Raw genomic sequence first — 22166 nt, 5'->3', positions numbered from 1 at the left:
TTATAGTAGATCTTTCTATACAAAAGAATATTGAAAAGAATTAATGACTATATATGTTAGCTTTCGATCTTGATTTGAGACATTTATTTCTCACTTGGTGAAGATGGTAAGTCATCTTTTTTAAGAGAGATTGATGCTCTTGTGCTATTAATACCATTGCATCTCTCCCTCTAGCAAAAGTTCCTGAAAACATTGCAGTGACACCACATATTATGTTCCATCCAATCTGGCACTAGTTGGAAGTGATGAAATTCTGCCTACCTAGTTTTAGAGGTAAAATTTATAAAGGTCACTTGCAGCATTAGCAGGTATGTTCTTTATTACAGAACATCTAGCATACCATGTTTGGTAGGTAAACACAATTTGGGAACAAAGCTTGAAGGCCAGTTTGAAAACTTTGTACTCTGATTTCCATGATTAAATTTGACCTTGAAGTGTGGTGTTATGGAGAGAACTTAAGTTTGGTTCTACTGTTTCTATTCCAGAGAAAGTGCATGTTTATGATGATAGAAAGGAAGCTCTGCAAGCTGTTAAGATGATTAAGGGCTCCCGATTTAAAGCTTTCTCCAACAGAGAAGATGCTGAGAAATTTGCAAAAGGAATATGTGATTACTTCCCATCTCCAAGCAAGTCATCCTTATCTTTATCTCCAGTGAAAATAGGACCATTATTTAACAGAGGTGAGTAAAAGCATATGTCTGTATAGACTAAATTCATGCGTTGTCGTATAATAACTTTTTTGGGAGGTGGGGGGAGAGTTTTGAAATCACAAAACTTGCTAATCAATATGATAGCAGATGAGCCCTTCACAAATGCAGAGTGCAGTGTAAAGGTTTGGAATCTTAAATTAAAATTGTTTTCGACCTTTTCTTTAAGGTAAAGGAGAGCTTAATCCAGAATTGCGGATCTTAATTTAGTCCAAATGGGACTGCTATCATTGTGTATAGAGAAATGCCGGCCTTGTTTAATCTGTCCATTAATATGAGAAAAGGCTAGAAATATGCAACAGAAATCCAATGCTACTCTGTCAGCTGGAGAATTCTGAAATCTCCTGCATAGTGATAGGTAACTGTTTCCTAGAAATTCAAAAGACCAAGAATTATGTTCAGAAACAAAATAAAGTGTATTTTTGATATATTGGCAACTGTACCATTACTGTGTCCTAAAGAATGAGCATGGAATCAGATTGGAGTTGTGGGATCTATTGAAGTTGGCTGCTTCTTGATTTAAGACTAAGAGAAAAGGATAATTGTATTATTTGTATTATTGTAGTGTCTCCGAGCCCTCGTCATTGACCAGGACTCTTACTAGGTGCTGTACAAACGCAAAAGATCTTGGCTAGATTTCCTTCCATTGTCTTCAGTTGTTTTCAGTCCAATTATCATAAAATAAGTTGGTCTTATTCAGAGTTGAGTTCAGTCATGCCAATAACCACATGGATTATGAAGCAAACTTACTGTGCATTGTTTTACTAAAGCTAACATAAAATATATTTTACACAGCCCATATACATGTTGCCTATTGCAGTACGGACAGGTGTGGTAGGATTTTATTTTATTTTATTTATTGATTTTTCAACCAATATTCTTTCTAATCATTTACATTTTTTAATTGGGAAGATATTTTAAAAATCACCGTAATTGTACATTCAAACCTTACTGAGTTGACAGATTCCTAACAGGTTCAGAAATAAAATCATTAAATTTGATCATATTTCACAATATTCTTAATTGATAGAATTGACAGCAAAAGAGCAAATCACTTACAAGTTCAACATATATTTTTAATTTTCTTTGTAAATTTTGATTTTTGCAAAATAATTTTTTCTTTTTGCATGGAAACAGACTGGCAATGATCAGTTTCACCAGTTAAAATCAAAGCCTTGAAAATCTATGTGTATACTACGTTATAGCAAAAGGAAATTATAGTTGTTTCCCCATTACAAACTGCTAGTATTTAATGAACAAACATTTGTGGTCTTACTCTAAAAATTTGAAATTAAAAGCATATTTCAGTGGCAGAGGATATGAAAATAACATATTTTGGAGAAAATGCATCAAGAATAATATAAAACTTTTTTTTGTTTTGTTAGATGGCTTATGCTCCCCTGAGACAGAAACAGTTAATAAAGAAAGAGCCAACAGTTATAAAAGTCCCCGTACCCAGGACCTTACTGCCAAACTTCGGAAAGCTGTAGAGAAAGGAGATGAAGCAACATTTTCAGAACTTATCTGGAGTAACCCACGCTATCTGATTGGATCTGGAGACAACCCAACAGTTGTACAAGTAAGAATGTTTTCCAAAGTAGAATTGGAAAAATCCCTCCTTTCCCCTCGTCCCAGCCTCAAAACCAAATATTTTTCATAGAAACAGTTAACAAAGAGCCAGACTCTTGTGTCCCTGCCCTTGTGTCCAACTGGGACCAGGACTCAACCATACAGTTCTGTAATCAGTGAAGCTGGGTAGCTGCAACTGGCTGCTTCTGCTGTGCTGCATCTAGTCTAATTTGAGGCTTCATTTAGCTCATTCTAATTTGAAATGTATCTGTTTTTGTTAAAAGTATGGAGTTTTTCAACCTTACTGGTTTTTGTAGTCTGTGTTGATTTTTTTTTTTCTTTGTCAAACTAGTCCTTGGCCGTCACCTCATAGTTTCATGAATTTTTAGCTCCCATTGGCTTGGCATCTTTGTTCCAGTTCCAGTACTGGTCAGTTTCATTGTCGAATGCTCTCAATTTAAAACTCTGTGCTCTTTCTCCTTTTGGAGCTTGATTTTAGTCTGCGAAATGATGCAGTGGGCTTTGCATCAACAGCTTTTCTTCCTCCTTTTTCAGAATGTGGAAGCATCCAGGGTTTCAAGAAATCTTGAATGCTGTCAGATACACTCTCTCTCTGATAGGCATGACTGTTCTCTGCCTTGTAAAAAAAGACCATAAGGGCAGGAAGAGGCAACCTTAACAGAAAGCTAGATGTTGGGGGGACATGGAAAATTACAGTAGGGTCACCAGAGCAACAAGAGTCAAATCAGTGGGGGAATCTGCTCAACATCTTAGATGTCTATACACAAATGTGAGGAGTATGGGGAATAAACAGGAAGAACTGGAAGTATTCCTACATAAGCTAAATTATCACTTGGCATTGCAGATACTTGGGATAAATCTCATGACTGGGTTATTGATATGGAGAGAGAGAGTTTTTTCATGAAGCACAGGTGGGGAGAAAAAGGAGGAAGTGTGCTATACGTCAAGAATATATACCTTTTGTTCTGAGGTTCAGGAGGAGGTGAGAGGCAGATCAGTTGAAAGTCACTAGGTCAGCGCTCTCACAGGAGGCTGAACTTGATGGCCTCTCAAGTTCCCTTTCAGCCCTACATTTCTATGATTCTGTAACTGGCGTGGCTGTTAGATTTTTTTCATGTATGTCACCATGAGCAGTCTTATCCTATAGAAAGCTCTTGAAGATCCTGCTGGCTGAATCCTGATTCTTCTGTAAGTCCAGCAAGTCAGGATGAATTTGTAGGCTATTGCTAAGGTTAAGAATTTGTCATGGTTATTTTCAGTAAAGTCACAGACAGGTTGCGGGCAATAAACAAAAATTCACAGGAGCTGTGACCAGTCTGACTTACTAAAAATAACAGGGGAGCGAGGGCTGGGGGAGGTGGAAAGATGAATGATAGCTGGAGCCCCATGGGGGAAAAATGACAGCCCCAGTTATACCACCATGGGTGGGTTCACAGCCCTGTCTCCAACCTCCGCTGCTGCCATGGGAGGAGGCGGGGGACGCCCAGCTCTGGCTGCAGCAGCGGAGGATGGAGGGGGGTGCACAGCCACGGCTCCGACCCCTGCTGAAACCATGGGGAGAGGGGGAGCATACAGCCCTGGCTCCTGCCGCAGCTGCAAGGAGGGCATACTGCCCCTGCTTCGGCTGAAGCCACAGGTCGGGGATGCACAGCTGAGTCACAGAGGTCTGGTAAAGTCATGGAATCCATGACCTCTGACTAAATTGTATCCTTAGCTGTTGCCTTGAATGACCTAGTGAAGAGTCACAGCTGGGCTTCCAGGTTTGGGGAAGTGTTTGGCATCATTCCAATGGAATAGGGCTTAAGTTGTCCCTGAACAAACTATAGGCACCCAGCTAGACAGGTGAATCACCGACACCAGAACAGGTTGAGGCTGTGTCATTTTTGGTGTTTTGATGTGCTGCTGAGGTTGGTGTTGGCTTCCCTTGCTACTCTGGACTACCAGACTGACAAGTGAGTCATTGCCTCTGCTGAAGAAATAAGTTTGATCCACATCAAGAGGAACCTATTTGATACCTACTGTGCAGCATGTTCTGCCCTAGATGCTGAAAGCAATCAGAGAAGGCATCCCGTTATCCCAGTTCTGTTGTGGCTGGTGTGTTCATTTCCCAGAGCAGAAGGAAATATTGATAAACCTGCTGTCTCTGTTTAACCAGATGGCTTCTCTCATCATGAGTTTTTTCCATCCACTTTAGTACAATGTAGTGTTGCAGTGTTGACCATGGGAGTTCAAAGCAAATGAATGTCAAGGTCTCTGTCCAGGCTGACAGAGGGCAAATGAGTCAAAGCATTGAACACCAGTACTATTGACACAGTCTGTGCCTGAGGCCTTGGTGGAGCTGATATCAGTGTAGGCTTTGGCAGCCTTATGCTTCTATCCCCAGTATTGATGCAAAAGTGGATGATGCCTGCTGTAGGGGACTGAATGAAGTGCTATTTGGACACAAGGTACAGAGAAGTGGTCTGAAGCTATGTACATCTACGCTAGAAAGAGAGAGCTAGTGGAACACTATGAAATGAACCCCAAGATAGGGAGAGACAAACTAAGGAAGGGGTGGGCAAACTTTTTGGGCCAAGGGCCACATCTGGTTGGGGAAATTGTATGCAGGGCCAGGGCAGGGGATTGGGGTGTGGGAGGGGGTGTGGTGTGCAGGAAGGGGCTCAGGGCAAGGGATTGGGGCAGAGGAGGGGTGTGGGTTTTTGAGGGGGCTCAGGGAAGGGGGTTGGAGTGCAGGAGGGGACTCAGGGCAGGGGTTGGGATGCATGGGGGTGCAGGGTGCAGCAGGGAGCTCAGGGCAGGGAGTTGGGGTACGAGGTGCAGGCAGGGGGCTTAAGGCAGGGAGTTGGGGGGTGGGGTGCAGGAGGGATACGAGCTTCGGGGTGGCAGTGGTGCGCACTGGGGCCAGGGCAGGCTGCCTGCCCTGGCCCTGGCCCTGGCCCCGCGCCACTCCAGGAAGCGCTGCGGCCCCTGGGGGAGGGGGGGGCAGGGGGCTCTGCGTGCGCTACCCTTTCCACGTCTCCAGGTACCTCCCCCGAAGGTCCCATTGGCCGCGGTTCCCCATTCCCGGCCAATGGGAGCTGTGGGGGGCGGTGCCCGGAGCCAAGGGCAACGCACGCGGAGCCCTCTCCCCACCCCTCCCACCCCCGCCCGGGGGCCACTTCTGAGAGGCAATCCCACAGGAGGCAATCCCGCGGGCCGGATCCAAAGCCCTGAGGGGCCGGATCCAGCCTGCGGGCCGAAGTTTGCCCACCCCTGAACTAAAGTAAACTGAATCTGAAAACAATTAGCTGTTACTATAAAGAACCTGTAGTAGTGAAGGTGTGCACAGATCCAAAGCTCTGCACCGACACTAAAAATACCTTTGGCAGCTCTTTCAATATAAGGGTGAAACTAAGGGTTAGGTATTGCAGTACTTAATACATTTTTACTTTTGTTTTCAGAACAGAACTGTGTGTTTAAAATCCCTGCTTCGTGTCTTAATAAGTAACCAAACTCTTAAGCCATTATCTGTAAGAGTGTTTGTAGGTATGGGCTTTTCTTAAAGAATGTCTGATTCAACTACCAGAATACATAAAATGAGACATACACTTTTCCTAATATAAAAAGTAGACTCAGGATTTTAAAATACTCTTGATTTTTGCTAAGAAGTCGTCTTAGTTCACAATACTAGTTAAATTTTAATGTACATGGACAGAAAGCTGTTGCCTAGGAGCAGAGTTGAATTCAAGCCTGTAGTAGTGTGATCACTTAGGCTTGGTCTACACTTACCCCCCAATTCGAACTAAGGTACGCAACTTCAGCTACGTGAATAACGTAGCTGAAGTTCGAAGTACCTTAGTTCGAACTTACCTCGGTCCACATGCGGCAGGCAGGCTCCCCCGTCGACGCCGCGGTTCCCCCGTCGACGCCGCGGTACTCCTCTCGTCTAGCTGGAGTACCGCAGTCGACGGCGATCACTTCCTGGTTCGACTTATCGCGTCCAGACAAGACGCGATAAGTCGAACCCAGAACTTCGATTCCCAGCCGCCGAACTAGCGGCTGGGTGTAGACATACCCTTAGAGATATTGCCGAGAGAGTAGTTCTGTTAGAACAGGATCTAATGTTAGTTGAAAGCAAACAGAAACCGGAGAATTCTCTAACTTTCCCTAAGTATTCTGTTCCTACTTTTTCCCTTCATGCATTATTAACCTGCAGGATTTTTTAAAATGTTGGATGGTTGCTTAACTATTTCCTGAAATAAGAAGTTTGCAGTTTTTGTTTCTTGCAGTTTTTGTTTTACAACTACTCCAAAAAGGCTGGAGTGCAGAAGTTGAGCATGTCTCTGAGGGTGGGGTTAGCTTCATATCGTTCAATAATGATGAACTCTTACCAACCATGTAGTATTAAGGAAGGCTGGAATTGCTTGAAACCCATTGAATAACTGTTTGTAACATAGGGCAAATGCTGGGTCATTAAGCAGGCCTTGTGGCATCTTGACGAAGCACTGCTTATCTGTTTTCCTCTCTGAAAAAAATTGCCAAAATGCTACTCTAGATCAGGGGTCGGCAACCTTTCAGAAGTGGTGTGCCGAGTCTTCATTTATTCACTCTAATTCAAGGTTTCGCGTGCCAGTAATACATTTTAACGTTTTTAGAAGGTCTCTTTCTATAAGTTATAATATATAACTAAATTATTGTTGTATGTAAAGTAAATAAGGTTTTTAAAATGTTTAAGAAGCTTCATTTAAAATTAAATTAAAATGCAGAGCCCCCCAGACCAGTGGCCAGGACCAGCGCAGTGTGAGTGCCACTGAAAATCAGCTCGCATGCCGCCTTTGGCACCCGTGCCAGAGGTTGCCTACCCCTGCTTTAGACCCACAATCTTTAGAACTGAGGAGATTTACCAGTAGGCTGACAGTTTATCAGAGTGAATTTTATATGCAGTATACAATAAAATTTGTAGTATGTATAGCAAACTGAACTTTAAATTTATGGATTTAATTTTCTCTTGTTGAAGTGATTATGAAGTTCAGAATGTCAGGTGATACTCCTTTTGAAGGTATACTGGGCCCCTTTCACTACTGTCCTAAACATTTAGTGGGTTTAAGGCCAGAATACTGTCAGCTGTAAGGATAACTTGGATAACTTAAAATCTTACCAAAATTGTGCAATATGTCATCGTAAAAATGTTTTGATACTAATTTTTAAACTACAATAAAAGCTTTTTTTTAACTGGCATGGTGGGAGAACGGGGGGTGCCGGTAAATTAAAAATGCCAGTTAACTCCGAGGGAGGGGTTTGGAATGCAGGGTAGGGGTGTGAGAGGGTCTGTGGGACTTGGGCTCTGGGAGGGAGTTTGGGTCCAGGAGCGGGTTTGGGGTAGGGGGTTGGGATGTGGCAGGAGGCTTGGGGTGCTGGATGGGGGGGCATTCACCTCCGGCGGTTCCACGCAAGCGACTCCCCATCCCTGCTGCTCCTGGCAGAGGCGCAGCCAGGCAGCTCTGTCTGCAAGCAGGCGCTGCCTCTGTCTGCAGGCGCCGCCCCCCACAGATCGCATTGGCTGGGTCACTGCGGCCAGTGGGCTGGGAGCCGCAGAGTCAGCGCTCGGGATGTGGGGATGGAGGCAGCATGCCTGCAGAGCCATCTGGCCGTGCCTCCGCCAGCAACAGCAGGGACGGGGAGCTGCCCAAGGTGAGTGCCCCCCACATCTGGCACCCTGAGCCCCTCCCGCACCCCAAGCCCCCTCCCAGACCCAAACTCCCTCCCAGGGCACACCCCGCAGCCCCTCTCATGCCCCAGCCCCCTGCCGGCTCTGCACCAATGCCACTATAAACCAGACTTTCAGTGCTGATCAGAAATGCTGGTTTATAGAGCTTGCCAGTTGGTGAAGTGCCGGATAAAAGAGCTTTTACTGTACTTTTTTTTTTTTTTTTTTAAACATGAAAATATTTCCTTAAAAAGCAAAAAATCTTAAAAATAAGACTGAATGATACACCCATAGCTAGTTTTTGCTGTCAGATTAATTAAATTTATCAAGGGAAGCAAGCTGTTTAGATTTCAAATGGTTCTTAATGTTTGTGTTTTCTTTTCAGGAAGGGTGTAGGTACAATGTCATGCATGTTGCTGCCAAGGAGAATCAAGCTGGCATCAGCCAGTTGCTATTAGACACTTTGGAAAATCCTGAATTTATGCGGCTCATGTATCCAGACGATGATGAAGTAATGTTGCAGGAGCGCATTAGATATATAGTTGACCTTTACCTTAATACGCCGGATAAAATGGTGAGAGTTAAATATCTGCTAGGGCGCTCATTTGTTATGAAAAGGAGAGCATGAGTGTCCTGGAGCATGGTCACTGCTAGTATTCTAGTAGCAGAAATTAACAAGTTGTGTCCTGATCTGTTTTTTTTAAATCTTTTTTTTAAAGAGCCCTATAGATTAATCATGGTGATGGCTCTATTTTTAGAATGGAAAAAATAAAATAAATATATGGGTTTGGTCACATCATGTTTCCAAATATATACTAAGTCTGGGTAATGAATGAGAAGCTGAGAATGTTCAATGAAGGTATATGTTGTTGTTTTTTTCCTGTGTTGTAGGTATTTGATACTCCATTGCATTTTGCTTGCAAGTTTGGGAATCTGGATGTGGTTAATGTGCTTACCTCGCACCCAGACATTGTAAAAAATCCAAGGAACAAGTATGGTCAAACTCCAGCAGAAGTAAGTTTCTCTACATCCACATTGGAAGCAGATCTGTGATAATTTCAGCTGTACATCAATATAATTTTTGATTTTTAGGGTTCAAGCACAGATCCCCTGACTAATGTAGGTAGATTCTTGCTTGAGAATGTTAGGTTATTAGGATTTGAATATACCATCTCTAGTGCTGGAATAAATTTTTAGTATTGATTGCATCTGTGGGAAGGTTCTAGTTTGTGGCTCTCTAGAATTTCCTACCTCCAAGTTGTATTATATTTAATGGCCTGTCCCAACAAAGGACTTTTTAGTTTAGATTTGAATGTGAAAGCTGCAAGTTTTGATTTGGTGAACAGCGCTCCACATTGGTGGAGGCAAATCATACGGTTCTTACTGGAATGTTGACAGAAAACTTATTTATAGGAAAGACTGAAATGTGTTTCCAGTTTAAAAAAAAAAAACAGTGTAGAGGGGTGTGCGTGTGGATGATATGTCTGAAGGAGCAGGGGACCCTTTTGTATCCAAAAAAAGACATGGGCATGGGAATTACAAGATAATGTTGAGGGCTTTGCTAATTAAGAGTAACATTTCTTCTAACAGGTAATCTGTGAAAGAAACAAAAATAAATCGATGGAACTGAAAGAGAAAATAAGAGAATATTTGAAAGGTTTGTATTCAGAGCTTTAATACGTAATCTTCGTTGTGTATGCAACGTCCAAAAATGTTAATTTGGTTGTCATTCTGTCTTATACTTTCATATTTATGTTTAGTAGTGTTCCTGTTGACCAGTTGGTTTTGATATACAGTGCTCTTACAATGAGAGAAACTTTAGTGCTACCAAGGAACAGGAAAAATGTCTTAAACTGGATGACCTGTTGATCAGTATTTAGAGATTATAGAATAGACAGTAATCCTCACACCCTTGTGAGGTAGGTATTATCCCCATTTTACTGATGAGGAATCTGAGGCAGAGATTTTAGGCTACTCAATTACAAAAGGCTGCACAAGGAATCATCATAAAGTGAGGGATTCATCTTGTTTCCTAGTGGTTGTCCTTAAATGCCAGATACGTGGATGTACATTTTCACAGCATGCAGGTTTTGAAAGTGCTAAAGATCCTCAGGAAGCAGATATGTCAGTACAGCAATTCCTTTTTTGTGAGAAAGGGACCTAAAATAAAATCTTCAGCATTGAATAAGTATTAGAAGCAGTGAGTTTTAATTAAAAGGTGAAGACTTTTGCTAGTGAAATTAAGTCAAATTTCTAGGCATGCAGATGTACTGACATTTTAAATATATTCCAGAAAGAGGCAGCAAACTACTGTAACTAGGTTCTTAAAAAAAAATCATATATCGTTTTATTTTTAGGTCGATATTATGTGCCACTCTTGCGAGCAGAAGGCAATTCCTCATCTCCAGTGATTGGTGCACCTTGGTCACCTGATCAGTCAGATGATAACCCCCTTACAGCTTTACCTAAACACAGTGGCAGCCCCAAAGATCCAGTCTTGTCAGTGAGAGCTTTTGCAGGCCCAATGACCCCCTCCAAGGTAAGGATATAATGAAGATGTCATAAAACCAAATGCTTTCCTAATTCTCTTGTGGCTTTCAAAATATAGTAATTTGAGCCCAAGCTGATGGCTCCTTCATTGGCATAGCCTGTTAGTTTTGGAGACCCCACTGAGGGTTCAGCATCATTGCTCTTTTTTTCCAGAAAAAACATGGATTTTTACTATGCTGGGGGGGGGGGGGGTGTTTTACGTTTGTACCATTTTTGGAATCCTCTTAACAGATGATTGTGGAGCTTTGGTATCTGAGGAGGCTGTGTGTATCAGGAAGTGGGGAAAAGTGGTAAAAATAAAGAAATAGTTGAAAACTCTTGTTTTCCTACTGGGACCAAGTTAAATATTCTGAGATGCAGATGACTCTTGATGTATCTTCTGGATCTGTACAGTCCTTGCAGATAAGTGCCTGGTTTCCCCTGCCTGAAACTAAAACTGATTTTAGAGGTAACTATTAATCACTTATGAAAATGAAAACATATAGCTAGAAATGGCAAAAGATCTAGAATATTCTAACTAAAAACTGATACTAAATGTTTGAATCAGTTTATCATCATTTAATTTTGCTAGAGTAGACTAGTAAAATGTTTATCCAATTGAAAAAATAATAAATCCTAGTGGAATTATAGGAAAACATAATCATAATGATGGCAGTTAAATATTAATATATCTTTATTACAAAAATCATTGTAAACAATCCAGACATTTCATCAGTTTATTATCTGTACATCTTAGTCTGACACCTTTAGAAATACCAATTAACATGTCTCACCCTTCTGGCAGGTGTTGTCACCAGCAAGATATACCACTGGTCTGAGTGAGCTGTCTGCTCCATCTGTTGATGAGCTAGAGGAAGAGACTTAACTCCGACCAGTAGCTTACACATGGTTGAGAGCTTTTTCCTTTGACACTTTATGACCACTTGATGTGTCAGACTTACTGAGAATGTGTGCTATTTTCCCCCTAAATAGCCTTTCTTGATTACATTCTTATTTATTCATTTAAATTCAAAATTTATACTCTGGAGTTGTGACATAAATGACAAATGCATTATTTTAGGCTACAGGCATATACTCGTAACAGTCTAAACGTAGCACTCAGCTATTAATGTTGGCTGGATCACGTGTAATGAGATTAAAAATGTAGGTGAGTTTACAGAATTAACATTTTAGAAACTAGAAGTTGTATGTCTTTTGTTCTCTGGTGTGCACCAATCATTAGACTTCATTCTGTGCTATTGCCTGGAAAATAAATTGAATAATTAATGTAAATAGCTTAGGTGTACAAGGCCTTAGAAAACACACACTATGTTTTAAAAAAAAAAAAAAAAAAATCTCCAAGGAGGATATACATCACCCTGTAGCTACAAAAGAGGTTTCTATTTGGCAATAACAGATAATCTAGAAAAATCAGTCAAACCCAATATGCGACTCTCTGTAGTACAGAAATTAGTAATGGAAGCTTTAAATTGTGGTAACTTTTTTCATAGTTATGCCTAATATCACTTTCAAGATTTGCTGCTTATGAGACCAATCATGTACAGTAATAAACAAGTCTGATGGGGTGAAATTTTGTGTCTAAAATGAAAGACACAAATTGTAATTGGGTATAGTTGAGCAATGTGTATAGCTAAACTTGAATTGTATATATGCAACTGAAGAACAGCTAAATTCATCATTAGGTTGTTCAATGTATCTCTTAAGCAAAAAAGCTTCTAGGTAGAGCTTTAGCTGCAGTGTACTTAAAGGTGCATGTTGTAGTTTTATTGTCTACATTCTGAATTTGTTTTGAAGGCAGAAGAATTTCGCAGGCTTTGGAAAACTCCACCTAGAGAGAGAGCAGGCTTCTTTCACAATGTCAGGAAATCCGATCCAGAAAGAGGAGTTGAAAGAGTTGGAAGGTATTAAGAAAATCTCAGCATGAAAGATGTGTTAGCAATAAGCCAGAAAATTATTTAAAAAAACTCCAGCACCAAAGGCACATTAATGGTTAACATAAGGACAAGCTGCATAAAGCAAAAATTCTTCTACAAATATTTTACAATGTATATTTTGTTAGGGTCCTTATTGTACTTTTTATGTAAATAAAAAATGCTTTCACTCAAAAAATGACACCCATAGACCTTAAGTTCAGAAGGGACCATCATGATCATCTAGTTCTGCACATTGTAGGCCACCTATTTAACTACTCTGGAAGGGGAGAAGAAATACATTTTTTAACTGTTACCCGCATTATGTCCAGAACTTTTTTCTCAAACCCCACCCACTCTTTTGCTTAATTTCTCAGAATATTTCAGATTAGGGAGAAAGCTAACAATTGGGACTTTGTCCTTTTGAAAATCAGATTGTCAACTAATTGAGTAATAGATTTGAGCACTGCCTACATTTTCTGGAAGCTGGGAAATTGTTAGTTTGGTGAAATGGAAAAAGATGTTAAGGTATACCCATATCCTTTCTCCAGCCACACAGTACAGAAAGTGTCCACCTTTGTGAAAGGTGTATGGGGTATGCATGGATCCTCACCACAAAAGATAGATTTTCTGTGTTGTGGTAGCACGTACATGTAAAAACTTTAAGACATCTAAGCTTGTTTAAAACAAGGAGTGGGTTCTATCTTTTCTTTAAAATTACCCTTTTTCTGAAAAACGAAAAAAAAAGATTGTTGATTGACTTCAACTAAGAAGTACCTATGCCAGTAATTGATTCATTTCTCCACCTGATGCCTAAACAGTTATCTTAAAAAAATCACAATCTGAGGCATTTTTACGATTAATAAGTAAAACTTTAGGATTACTATAAAGGAAAGGAATTAGCGATGGATAACACTTGGTATGTTATGGAGAAGGTTACATATTATTGCTGATGCAGAACTTGGTTGTTACAGAATTCTTATATATGTTTCACAATTTCAGAGGCCTAGAAATAGCTGATAAAACATGTTCGTTACATGTATTGTCATACTAATATATGATGTCTTCACAAATGATTCGTTTTATCTTATTTATTGCAGGGAGTTAGCTCATGAGCAGGGGTTCCCGTGGGTTGAATACTGGGAATTTCTGGGCTGTTTTGTTGATCTGTCTTCCCAGGAGGGGTTGCAAAAATTAGAAGAATACCTGAGTCAACGGGAAATGAGCGAAAAGGCTCAGCAAGAAACAGGAGAAAATGAAACCTGCAACAGATATAAAACTCCACATCCTTCTGGTAAGAAAAGAGCAAGCATTATTATAAACAAAGTGATTTACATTAAGAAAAAACTTTGAGCAGGGCTTGGAGTTCACATTTAATTAAAACACTTTTTTTTGGATTGCAGATATTAATCTATTACTCAAATATTATTCTACTTTCAATGTAAAAACATTACTTTAGAGAAGTGGGAGGTTACGAGATCATATCTCATTAATCACTATCCGTCTTGCATGCTGTTGTTCACTGGATTACAGATTCTGGATTGAAATCCTGGCCTTTTTAAAGTCAATGGCAAAACTCTCACTGACTTCAGTGGGGCCTGGATTTCACTCGGAATATTCGGGAATTCCTTTGTGAAGTGCAGTCAGCTTTCTAAAACAGAAATAATTCAATCCAGTTGTGGGCAAAGGAGAGACACTAACAAAGGCCTAAACCCAAACTTTTTGCATCAATTTAATGGGCTGCAGGTCGTAACTCAGAATTTCTGTTTCACAGGAAATGCTGATCTTTCAGGATTTGTTTTTGACCCTAATTGGAACAAAACTAATTTATTTTTTTTTAATTTCCCACAAAATGTAAATTTGTGGGTGGAGGGGGGGGGAATAATTCTAAACAATTTGTTTTGGAAAATTTTGAGTTTTTTTCCTTTTTACATTTTCATGATGTCATTATTAATCCATAGTATGACATCGTGTCATTATGACGGTCAAAATATTCTATTTTTAAATATTAAAGGCAGCTGTTTCAATCTATATGAAGTAACATTTTTTCTTATTTTCTAGATCAGTGTCTCCTGTTTGTTGCAGTGTAACTGACATTTTGTCAGTGTTTTATTGAAACACATTATGCTATGACTTTGACCCATCATGAAGTAATGTAAACAATATAAATATAATATAAAAGTGGAAACAAATTCTGAAACAAAATAAAATCAAATGTTTTTTATTTTTTTCCAGAAAATTTGTTCTTGCAGGAATTTTCTTTGAAATTGATACGATTTCACAGTAAATTTTGGTTTTGTCGAAATGGCATTTTCTGATGGATATCTGTTTTGACACAGATTTTTTGACCAGCTATAGGCACAGACCCCTTTTCAAAGCGGTTCCCTATTAGGGAAATATTTTTCCTGTAACCAAGGTTATACAAGTCTCTCTGCACCAATTGTTCCCAGTTTCTCTTTTCATTAGTTTGAGTGGATGCGCACACAACCCAGAGCTACAGAATTTCTCCTCTTACTAGTTGGTTGTTGGTGGGTTTAATTATTTCTATCCAAACAAATTTGTATGTGAAGTGATCCTATGCTAAGTCTGCAGAGGAGCATGAATATGGCATCTGGTCCTCCAATGTACTTAGAGAGGTGGATCTGGAAAGAAAGAGAGCTGCTTTTGCCATTTTTTTCCCTTTAACATCTACAGTCCTGCATTCTCAAATGAACAGACTTGATGCTGAAGCAGATACTTTGATAAAATTCCTAGCTTAATCATCGACCAAGTCAGTTGCAGTAAAGTAAAGGGTTTGTCCAATGTTAAATTTCTTTCTCACACACACTCTTAATGTTCTTAACATAGAAAAAGTGGACGCTTTTTTGTCTCCAACAGTAAAATGTAGGTGTACTCTACCAAACTCCTGTGTACCTTTCAGTAATCTCTAATTGCAATATTGTAGTAAAAATAGGATCAGCAATATTTTGTGTGCTCACCTAGGGCCATGTTGCAGAAATAAATATATTCTGTAAAGTGTATATCATTGCCTGTTGTTGAAAGAGGACTGTATATATTTAGGTACCTATTCACAAGAGAACTTAATTCAGCTTCTTTTGTGGGTTTGTCTTTGTGCCAGTGTAACTTCATTGGAACCTTTGGTGTGTAGGAGGACATGGCAAACTTAATAGTTAGCTTGCATCTATCTTTTTGCCATCGTATTCTGCCTTCTGATTTTATCTTGAAACTTGGTCGGTTTCTGTGAATCAGGCACTTTAAGTGAGAAGCACAGGAAACATCTCTCTCAGATGAATAGGATTAAAAAGGATAATTGCAAACAAGATGTGTATATTTTTTTATAAGATTCCGTAGTTTAACTAATACCGTTACATGCATCTGATTATAAAAGGGTCTCCATAAATGTATACATACATGCAATAATGGAATTACCTAAGACCATAGAGCTGTTCCTAGTTTATCGGCTAGGACTTCAGTTGTCAAGCCTCTTATTTATATCTTTTTATTAAAATTGTTTGTAGGCAAAAGTAAAAAATGCTGCAATTCAATTTCTGTTGGAGCATTTTTAGATGAAGATGATGATGACATGAGCTTAGAAGAAATTAAAAACAGACAGAATGCAGCACGGAATAACAGCCCACCTGTTGTGTCTAAGGAATCGAGTATAGATGCTATTGGAGATTCGGAGTGTGACATCCTGTCGATGGAACACAAAGTAAACATTATAGAAACATCGGACCTCTCCATGCATTACGAGAAGGAGGTTTCATCCAGCAAAAATGGATTTTGCAGCCCTGTAACTAATGAGAGGATAACTAGTGACAGAAAACATTCACGTGGTGGAGAGGAGTGCCTTATATCCCCAGTCTCCAATTTAATGGCGGAATTTGAAAGACTGTCTTTCCAAGGCCAAGCAGTGGCAGGGGAATGTTTGGTGGCGAAATCAAACAAAATCACTGCAAAAATTGAGAATGAGAGAATTTTGGCTGAAGGAATGAGCCAGGTCAGAATATTATCTAAGGACCAGCTGGGTAAAACCTGCTCAGCACTTTCTGTGGCAAGCTGTTCTGAGCCAGCTACTACTGAAAAGCCTGGAGATACAAAATTAAGGACAGAAAACAAAATACCCTCAGAAGCTGAAAGACTGTCATTGGACCCTGGTATTTGGGACAAAGAGACACAGCAGCTTGGCAGTCTTGCAGTGCAATCTGAGTGTGCTGCTTATTTGTGTCAAGAGCCCTCTTCTCAGAGATTTCTTTTGAAGACTCCACCAACAAATGAAAATACAAAGAAGTTATTCCTCTTTGGGTATGAATTACTTTTTTGTCCCTTGGTCCATACGTGCAAAACTAGTTCCATACGCTCTTAACCTAGCTGTAAGAAATTCTTCAAAAAAGTTTCAAACATCAGTTATAATCACTTGAAAAAAAAAAAAAAACCCCTTAAAATGCTTTGTAGTTCCTACAGTAAAGATGCAGTCCTTTCACGCTCTCTAAAGATTGTGTGTAAAACAATTTGGGTATGAAGAAGAGAGCTCTGTAGTTTTGTTCCAGTACTGAGGTTTCAAACAGACTCTTCAGCCTGTGAGCTAGCTCCTGTTCATCAGGCAGGCTTGATGAACCTTTCAATTAGGGATGTAAAATGTTAACCAGTTAACCAATCAGTCTTACTGGTAATGTATTCGGTTAAAGTTTAAATGCCTAATGTGCACATTAAAAACGCTGCAGCAGTACCATTTCATAGTGTATGTGGAACTAGTTTCTGCATTGTTTCGGGACCATTGCTGTGGAACTGACATCATAGGCACTGAACTAAGAGTGCGGCACCCCACGTTTTACGTGGGGTCCCGGCTGCTGGCCTGGGGCCCTGGCTGCTGGCCCTGCACCTGGGGCCCTGACTGCCAGCAGTGGAGCCCTGGACACGGGGTGACAGCGGAGCCTCAAGTAAAACATGGGGGTGCTGCAGCACCCCCAGTTCCTGCACCTATGTTGTGAACTCGTTATCGGCTACTCATTTAACCGATACAGTTTTAATAGTTTAAATGGTTACTTTTTTAAAATGCTGTTTACATCCCTACTTTCAATTAGATTAAGTGCTAAATAGCTTTCACGTTCTCAACATATATGAAACTGAATTTAAGGACACTTTCCAAGCTTGCCTCTGATCTGACTACTAATATTGTCTTGCAGTGAAGCATATTGAATGTCCCTATGGATGGGCATTATTTCTTATATCAAAGCATGCTTGAAAACAATCCATTTGAATGTGAAGAGCAACTAATCCAGTTGGCATGCATTTACCTACTAGAAACATTTCAAAATATCTACACTGGGGTGTGGGGACATTATCTTGTCTAAAAAGTTTATCAGCTCTGTTTTCATCTAGTTCCATTTATATTCTAGGGAACAACCATCAAAGCTGGATAGTGATGTCTTAGCAGCTGTAGAAGGAGTAGAGATTGACCCACAAAAATACCCCATTACTTACAAATGGAAGAATGCTGTACAGTCCTACTCTTCTTCTGACAGGCAAAGGTATTTATGTAAATTCAACAAAATGAGTTGAAGAGCAACAGTTTTTTAGTGTGTCTGTGGCCGGACATCTTTAGTAGCTAGAATTTTAAGCTCTATCCTATACAAAAGTCTAAATTAAAAGTATTCAATTCTATAGCATCTAATGTATTTTAAATTAAGACTTGGGCTTATACCCATTGCTGGTGTAGCTCTGCTTACTGGTGCTAAAGATTAGATATCAAAGCCAAGTTGCTTCATCCTATCTCAGAAAGTTATCCAGGTAAAACATGCAGATTTCAAGAGTATCGGAATTAATTCTGCTGAACTAGCCAGTCTCACGATGCCGAATGCTCTGTTATTACTCAACACGTAGTGGCTGCCACATTTGCCTATACAGTCACTGCAGTACAGTAACTCTTCGCTTAACGTTGTAGTTATGTTCCTGAAAAACGCGACTTTAAGCGAAACGATGTTAAGCAAATCCAATTTCCCCATAAGAATTAATGTAAATGGGGAGGGTTAGGTTCCAGGGAAATTTCTCTCTCTCTCTCTCTCTCTCTCTCTCTCTCTCTCTCTCTCTCTCACACACACACACACACACACACACACACACACACACACACACACACACACACACACACACACACTTACTTTAAACAAACAATTTAATACTGTACACAGCAATGATGATTGTGAAGCTTGGTTGAGGTGATGGAGTCAGAGGGTGGGATATTTCCCAGGGAATGCCTTACTGCTAAATGATGAACTAGTACTCAGCTGAGCCCTCAAGAGTTAACATGTTGTTAATGTAGCCTTACACTCTACAAGGCAGCAAAAATGGAGGGAGGGGAGACAGCATGTCAGACAGAGACACACACCGTGTGTGTGTGTGTGTGTGTGTGTGTGTGAGAGAGAGAGAGAGATGTGCATTGCCCCTTTAAGTAGGCTGACCGCACTCTAAGTACATTGCCTTTTTAAGTAGATCAGCAAGTCGAGACAGCAGCTGCTGCCAGCAATCTCCCTCTGTCCTGAGCCCTGTCGTGTCCGCCCCCTGCTCTGTGGAGTTGGGGTAAGCGGGAGGCAGGAGCAGGGGGGAGGGTGACACCCTGACATTAGCCCTCCTTCTTCCTCCCCTCCCCCCCCCACCCCGCACAGCAAGCAGGAGGCTCCCGGGGGAGCAGGTCCAAGGCAGAGGGCAGGAGCAGCACATGGCAGTGGGAGGAGGGACAGCTGAACTGCCTGGCAATTGATAGCCTGCTGGGCGGCTGCCTCACAGGGAACTTAGGGGAGCAGGGAGCTGATCGGGGGGTTGGGGGAGGCTGCCAGTCCACCCTGGTTCCAAGCCACCACCAGCTATCTCTAACGGGCTGCTCTTTCTGCAAGCAGTGGACAAAGCAGGCAGCTGCCAAACGTTATAAGGGAGGATTGCACAACTTTAAACAAGCATGTTCTCTAATTGATCAACAACGTTAACCGGGACGACTTTAAGTGAGGAGTTACTGTACCTGTTTCTAACTCATAATCATTGGTGCAATATAATACAATAATAGAATTGCTTTGAAATACTAGATTATGCAAGATGCCATATCAAATGAATTTTTAATTTTAGATTATACAATCTAGATGTCTTCAGACATTTTGTTACCCTGCCATAGTAGATGCAAGTTTTGATACCTGCGGATGTGTGTGTTTAAATTATGTATGTGGGAGATCTTTCTGTGATTAAAGTAGTGTGGAAACAGGTTTTTGTTCTCTCCTGCTGGGTTGCCATACTGCCTGTGAACAGTTGACACTTTTCAAACACAGCAATCCTCTTGCAGCAAAAAGCAATTGTAAAAATAAACTATTTACAAATGTCACACTTTAGTCAAGCTGAAGTCCTTCCTGCTTTTTAGTAAACTTTCAGGTGTCTGGTTTGAGCAATCAACTTTTTAACTTCTGTGAATCCTTTCTTCAAAGAAGCTGATGTATTATGTAGTTTTTATTCTTATTCTACACACTCAGTTTTAAAGGAGCGGTGAGAAGTTTTTAAAATCCTAAATCGATAATATGTGTTTAGATTTACTACAATATATTTACATTTTAAAGCATCTTATAAGGCAGCTATCTTCTCTTTTGTACATTGCCAGCACAAAGTTGGTGCTTAATGTAAGTAATAAAATATTTGGAAATTAGTGTCTTTTCATTTACTTGGCAAGACCAAAGTTTGCTCTATTTCCATTTCAAGTGGTGCTAGTGCCAGCAACACCTCAATCAGAGACAGGAAGTACAGAATAATGCCCCGCTTAGGTATTCTCGGTGTCAGATTTTGGCAGGAAAAACAGAACCTGGAAGTACAGGTCTGGATAGGTAAGAAGAAATGGATATTAAAACATTTTGAAATAAATATCTATGCATGCAACTGAATCTAAACATATATTATTGATTTGGAGTCTTTAAAAGCTTTACAGTATGTCTAACTCTTTCATTACCCTTTTTAAGGCTGACAGTGTTATCTTCAAAATCTATTTCTGCTTTGGTAGAAAAATATACTGTCATATGAGATTATCATTATGTATGATAGAATAGTAATTAATTGGTAAAACCAAAGTGAGTAATCCTGGCTTATTCAAAAAGATAAATAATATTAAAGAGGGAATTTTATGATTTTTAAACAAGTAAACATTTAGTCCATAGAAAATGTATTTATTATTTCTGTTGCATCTGGACACATTGCATTTAAAAAATAAAAAATACCGTCTCTCCGATGGCCAAACCTACAAAATCACTGGTACAAAGCCACCTTTAAAAAATCTCTTCTTTAACCAAATACCTTGTCTATAGTCTTGTAAGTGGTGATGTGCTGAAGAGTCATTTTGAGCTTTACAAAACAAAGATAACCTGCTATTTCTTTGATGTTTCGTGGTAGGCTGGCCATCTGTGCTTGAGAGTTCTAAATCTTATCACATGATCAGCCATAGAAACAAGATAATAAGCAGGTCCTTTCCTATTATATGTGGGTGTTGAATTGCAGTTGGCCAAATGTGCACAAACAATGCATTTTTTATAATTCGCCATTTTGGAGCAAAAGACATTTGCTAGTTTCAGTGACATATCCATGTGTGACCTAATATGCTGCTCCCTTGTTTTTCTTTCCCTCCTGTCTTTCTCTTGATCTGTTGTGTTTTCTGATGCATCTCCATCAAGCTCACAGGTGCTAGTGAGAGCCTATTTCTCACCCCATTAAGATTTTCTGAAATATTATACATATGGTGATTCTTTTTATTTTCCTGTAGTTGGCCAAGTCCAGCATTGAAAGGAAGGTTCAAGTCCCAGTCTCTTGCAGCAGGCCCACCAAATGGTTCAACGTACTCTAGCCCAAGAAGAAATAGTCCAGTGATGGGCAGCCCAGGGAAATATGGCAATGTTGCTTCATTTTTTCCGGACCTTGGGAGTCCTGGGCGGTACAGTCCAGCATATGCCAACAATATACTGTTGTTAAAACTGCATCACTTGTCAAAACCTCCTTCCCATTAGAACATAACTCATCTTCCTGGGACTTTAATTATATTTTCATTTTAAGAGTGGAGGGGGAAAATTGTAGCATTGCTAAAGTGACATGAGGAAGTGTCTTTGGCTATTTATTTATCCTCATTTGAGGACAAATATACATTTTAAAAATTAAATATGTCTTTACTTCATGTACCAGATAGATTACTGGTGATTTGCAAGAAGTTAGTGAAGTTCTCTCTTATCCAGTAGTTGTACAATAAATATTCTTGTTAACCGTAGAGCAATGATCTGAACCTTTCACTTAGTGATTCCTGCTAGAAATGGTGGTGTTTACTGTAGGCAAATGTGATAGTCAAAATGAACCCACAGATGCATTTTTTTCACCTAGATAACTCTGAAGCATCTTATCAATAAACAGAATTCTAGGTTAGAGGGAACTCATGCAAGGAGTCAAATGCATTCATATTTCATTTACAACAGAAAAAATTCAAATTAAAGAACTGAAAGTTTAACCTGGGTGGTTCCCTCTTCCCTGTTCCAGTAAGAATTTGACTCTCCACTGCCCAATAAACAGTTCAGTCTAAACAGTAAGAAATGTCTAAAATGAAGAGCAGCCAGAGACTCTGATGGGTCACTTCTCATTCTGAGGATAACAACAACACATCACAGGTTCAGAGTTTTAGGAAAAGGGCACTATAGAAATTAGCGATCTATGTTTGGG

The 22166-nt window shown here is 40.0% G+C and overlaps 1 protein-coding gene across 1 annotated transcript in view; it reads left to right on the top strand.

The window, feature by feature from the left end:
• Positions 1-21469, top strand: part of ANKLE2 (ankyrin repeat and LEM domain containing 2) — a 31708-nt gene extending 10239 nt beyond the window's left edge. Inside the window, exons 3-13 of the mRNA XM_065417832.1 lie at positions 486-680; positions 2093-2286; positions 8369-8557; positions 8875-8997; positions 9574-9640; positions 10341-10522; positions 12328-12434; positions 13544-13737; positions 15962-16748; positions 17843-17974; positions 21229-21469. Coding sequence (XP_065273904.1) covers positions 486-680; positions 2093-2286; positions 8369-8557; positions 8875-8997; positions 9574-9640; positions 10341-10522; positions 12328-12434; positions 13544-13737; positions 15962-16748; positions 17843-17974; positions 21229-21469 — 2411 coding nt within the window. The remainder of the gene's footprint in view (positions 1-485; positions 681-2092; positions 2287-8368; positions 8558-8874; positions 8998-9573; positions 9641-10340; positions 10523-12327; positions 12435-13543; positions 13738-15961; positions 16749-17842; positions 17975-21228) is intronic.
• Positions 21470-22166: the final 697 nt, after the last annotated feature.

This window comes from Emys orbicularis, chromosome 16, assembly GCF_028017835.1.
Source record: "Emys orbicularis isolate rEmyOrb1 chromosome 16, rEmyOrb1.hap1, whole genome shotgun sequence".
Lineage (NCBI taxonomy): Eukaryota > Metazoa > Chordata > Testudines > Emydidae > Emys > Emys orbicularis.
Note: the sequence above shows the minus strand (reverse complement) of the source record. Positions and strands in the feature narration are given on the sequence as shown.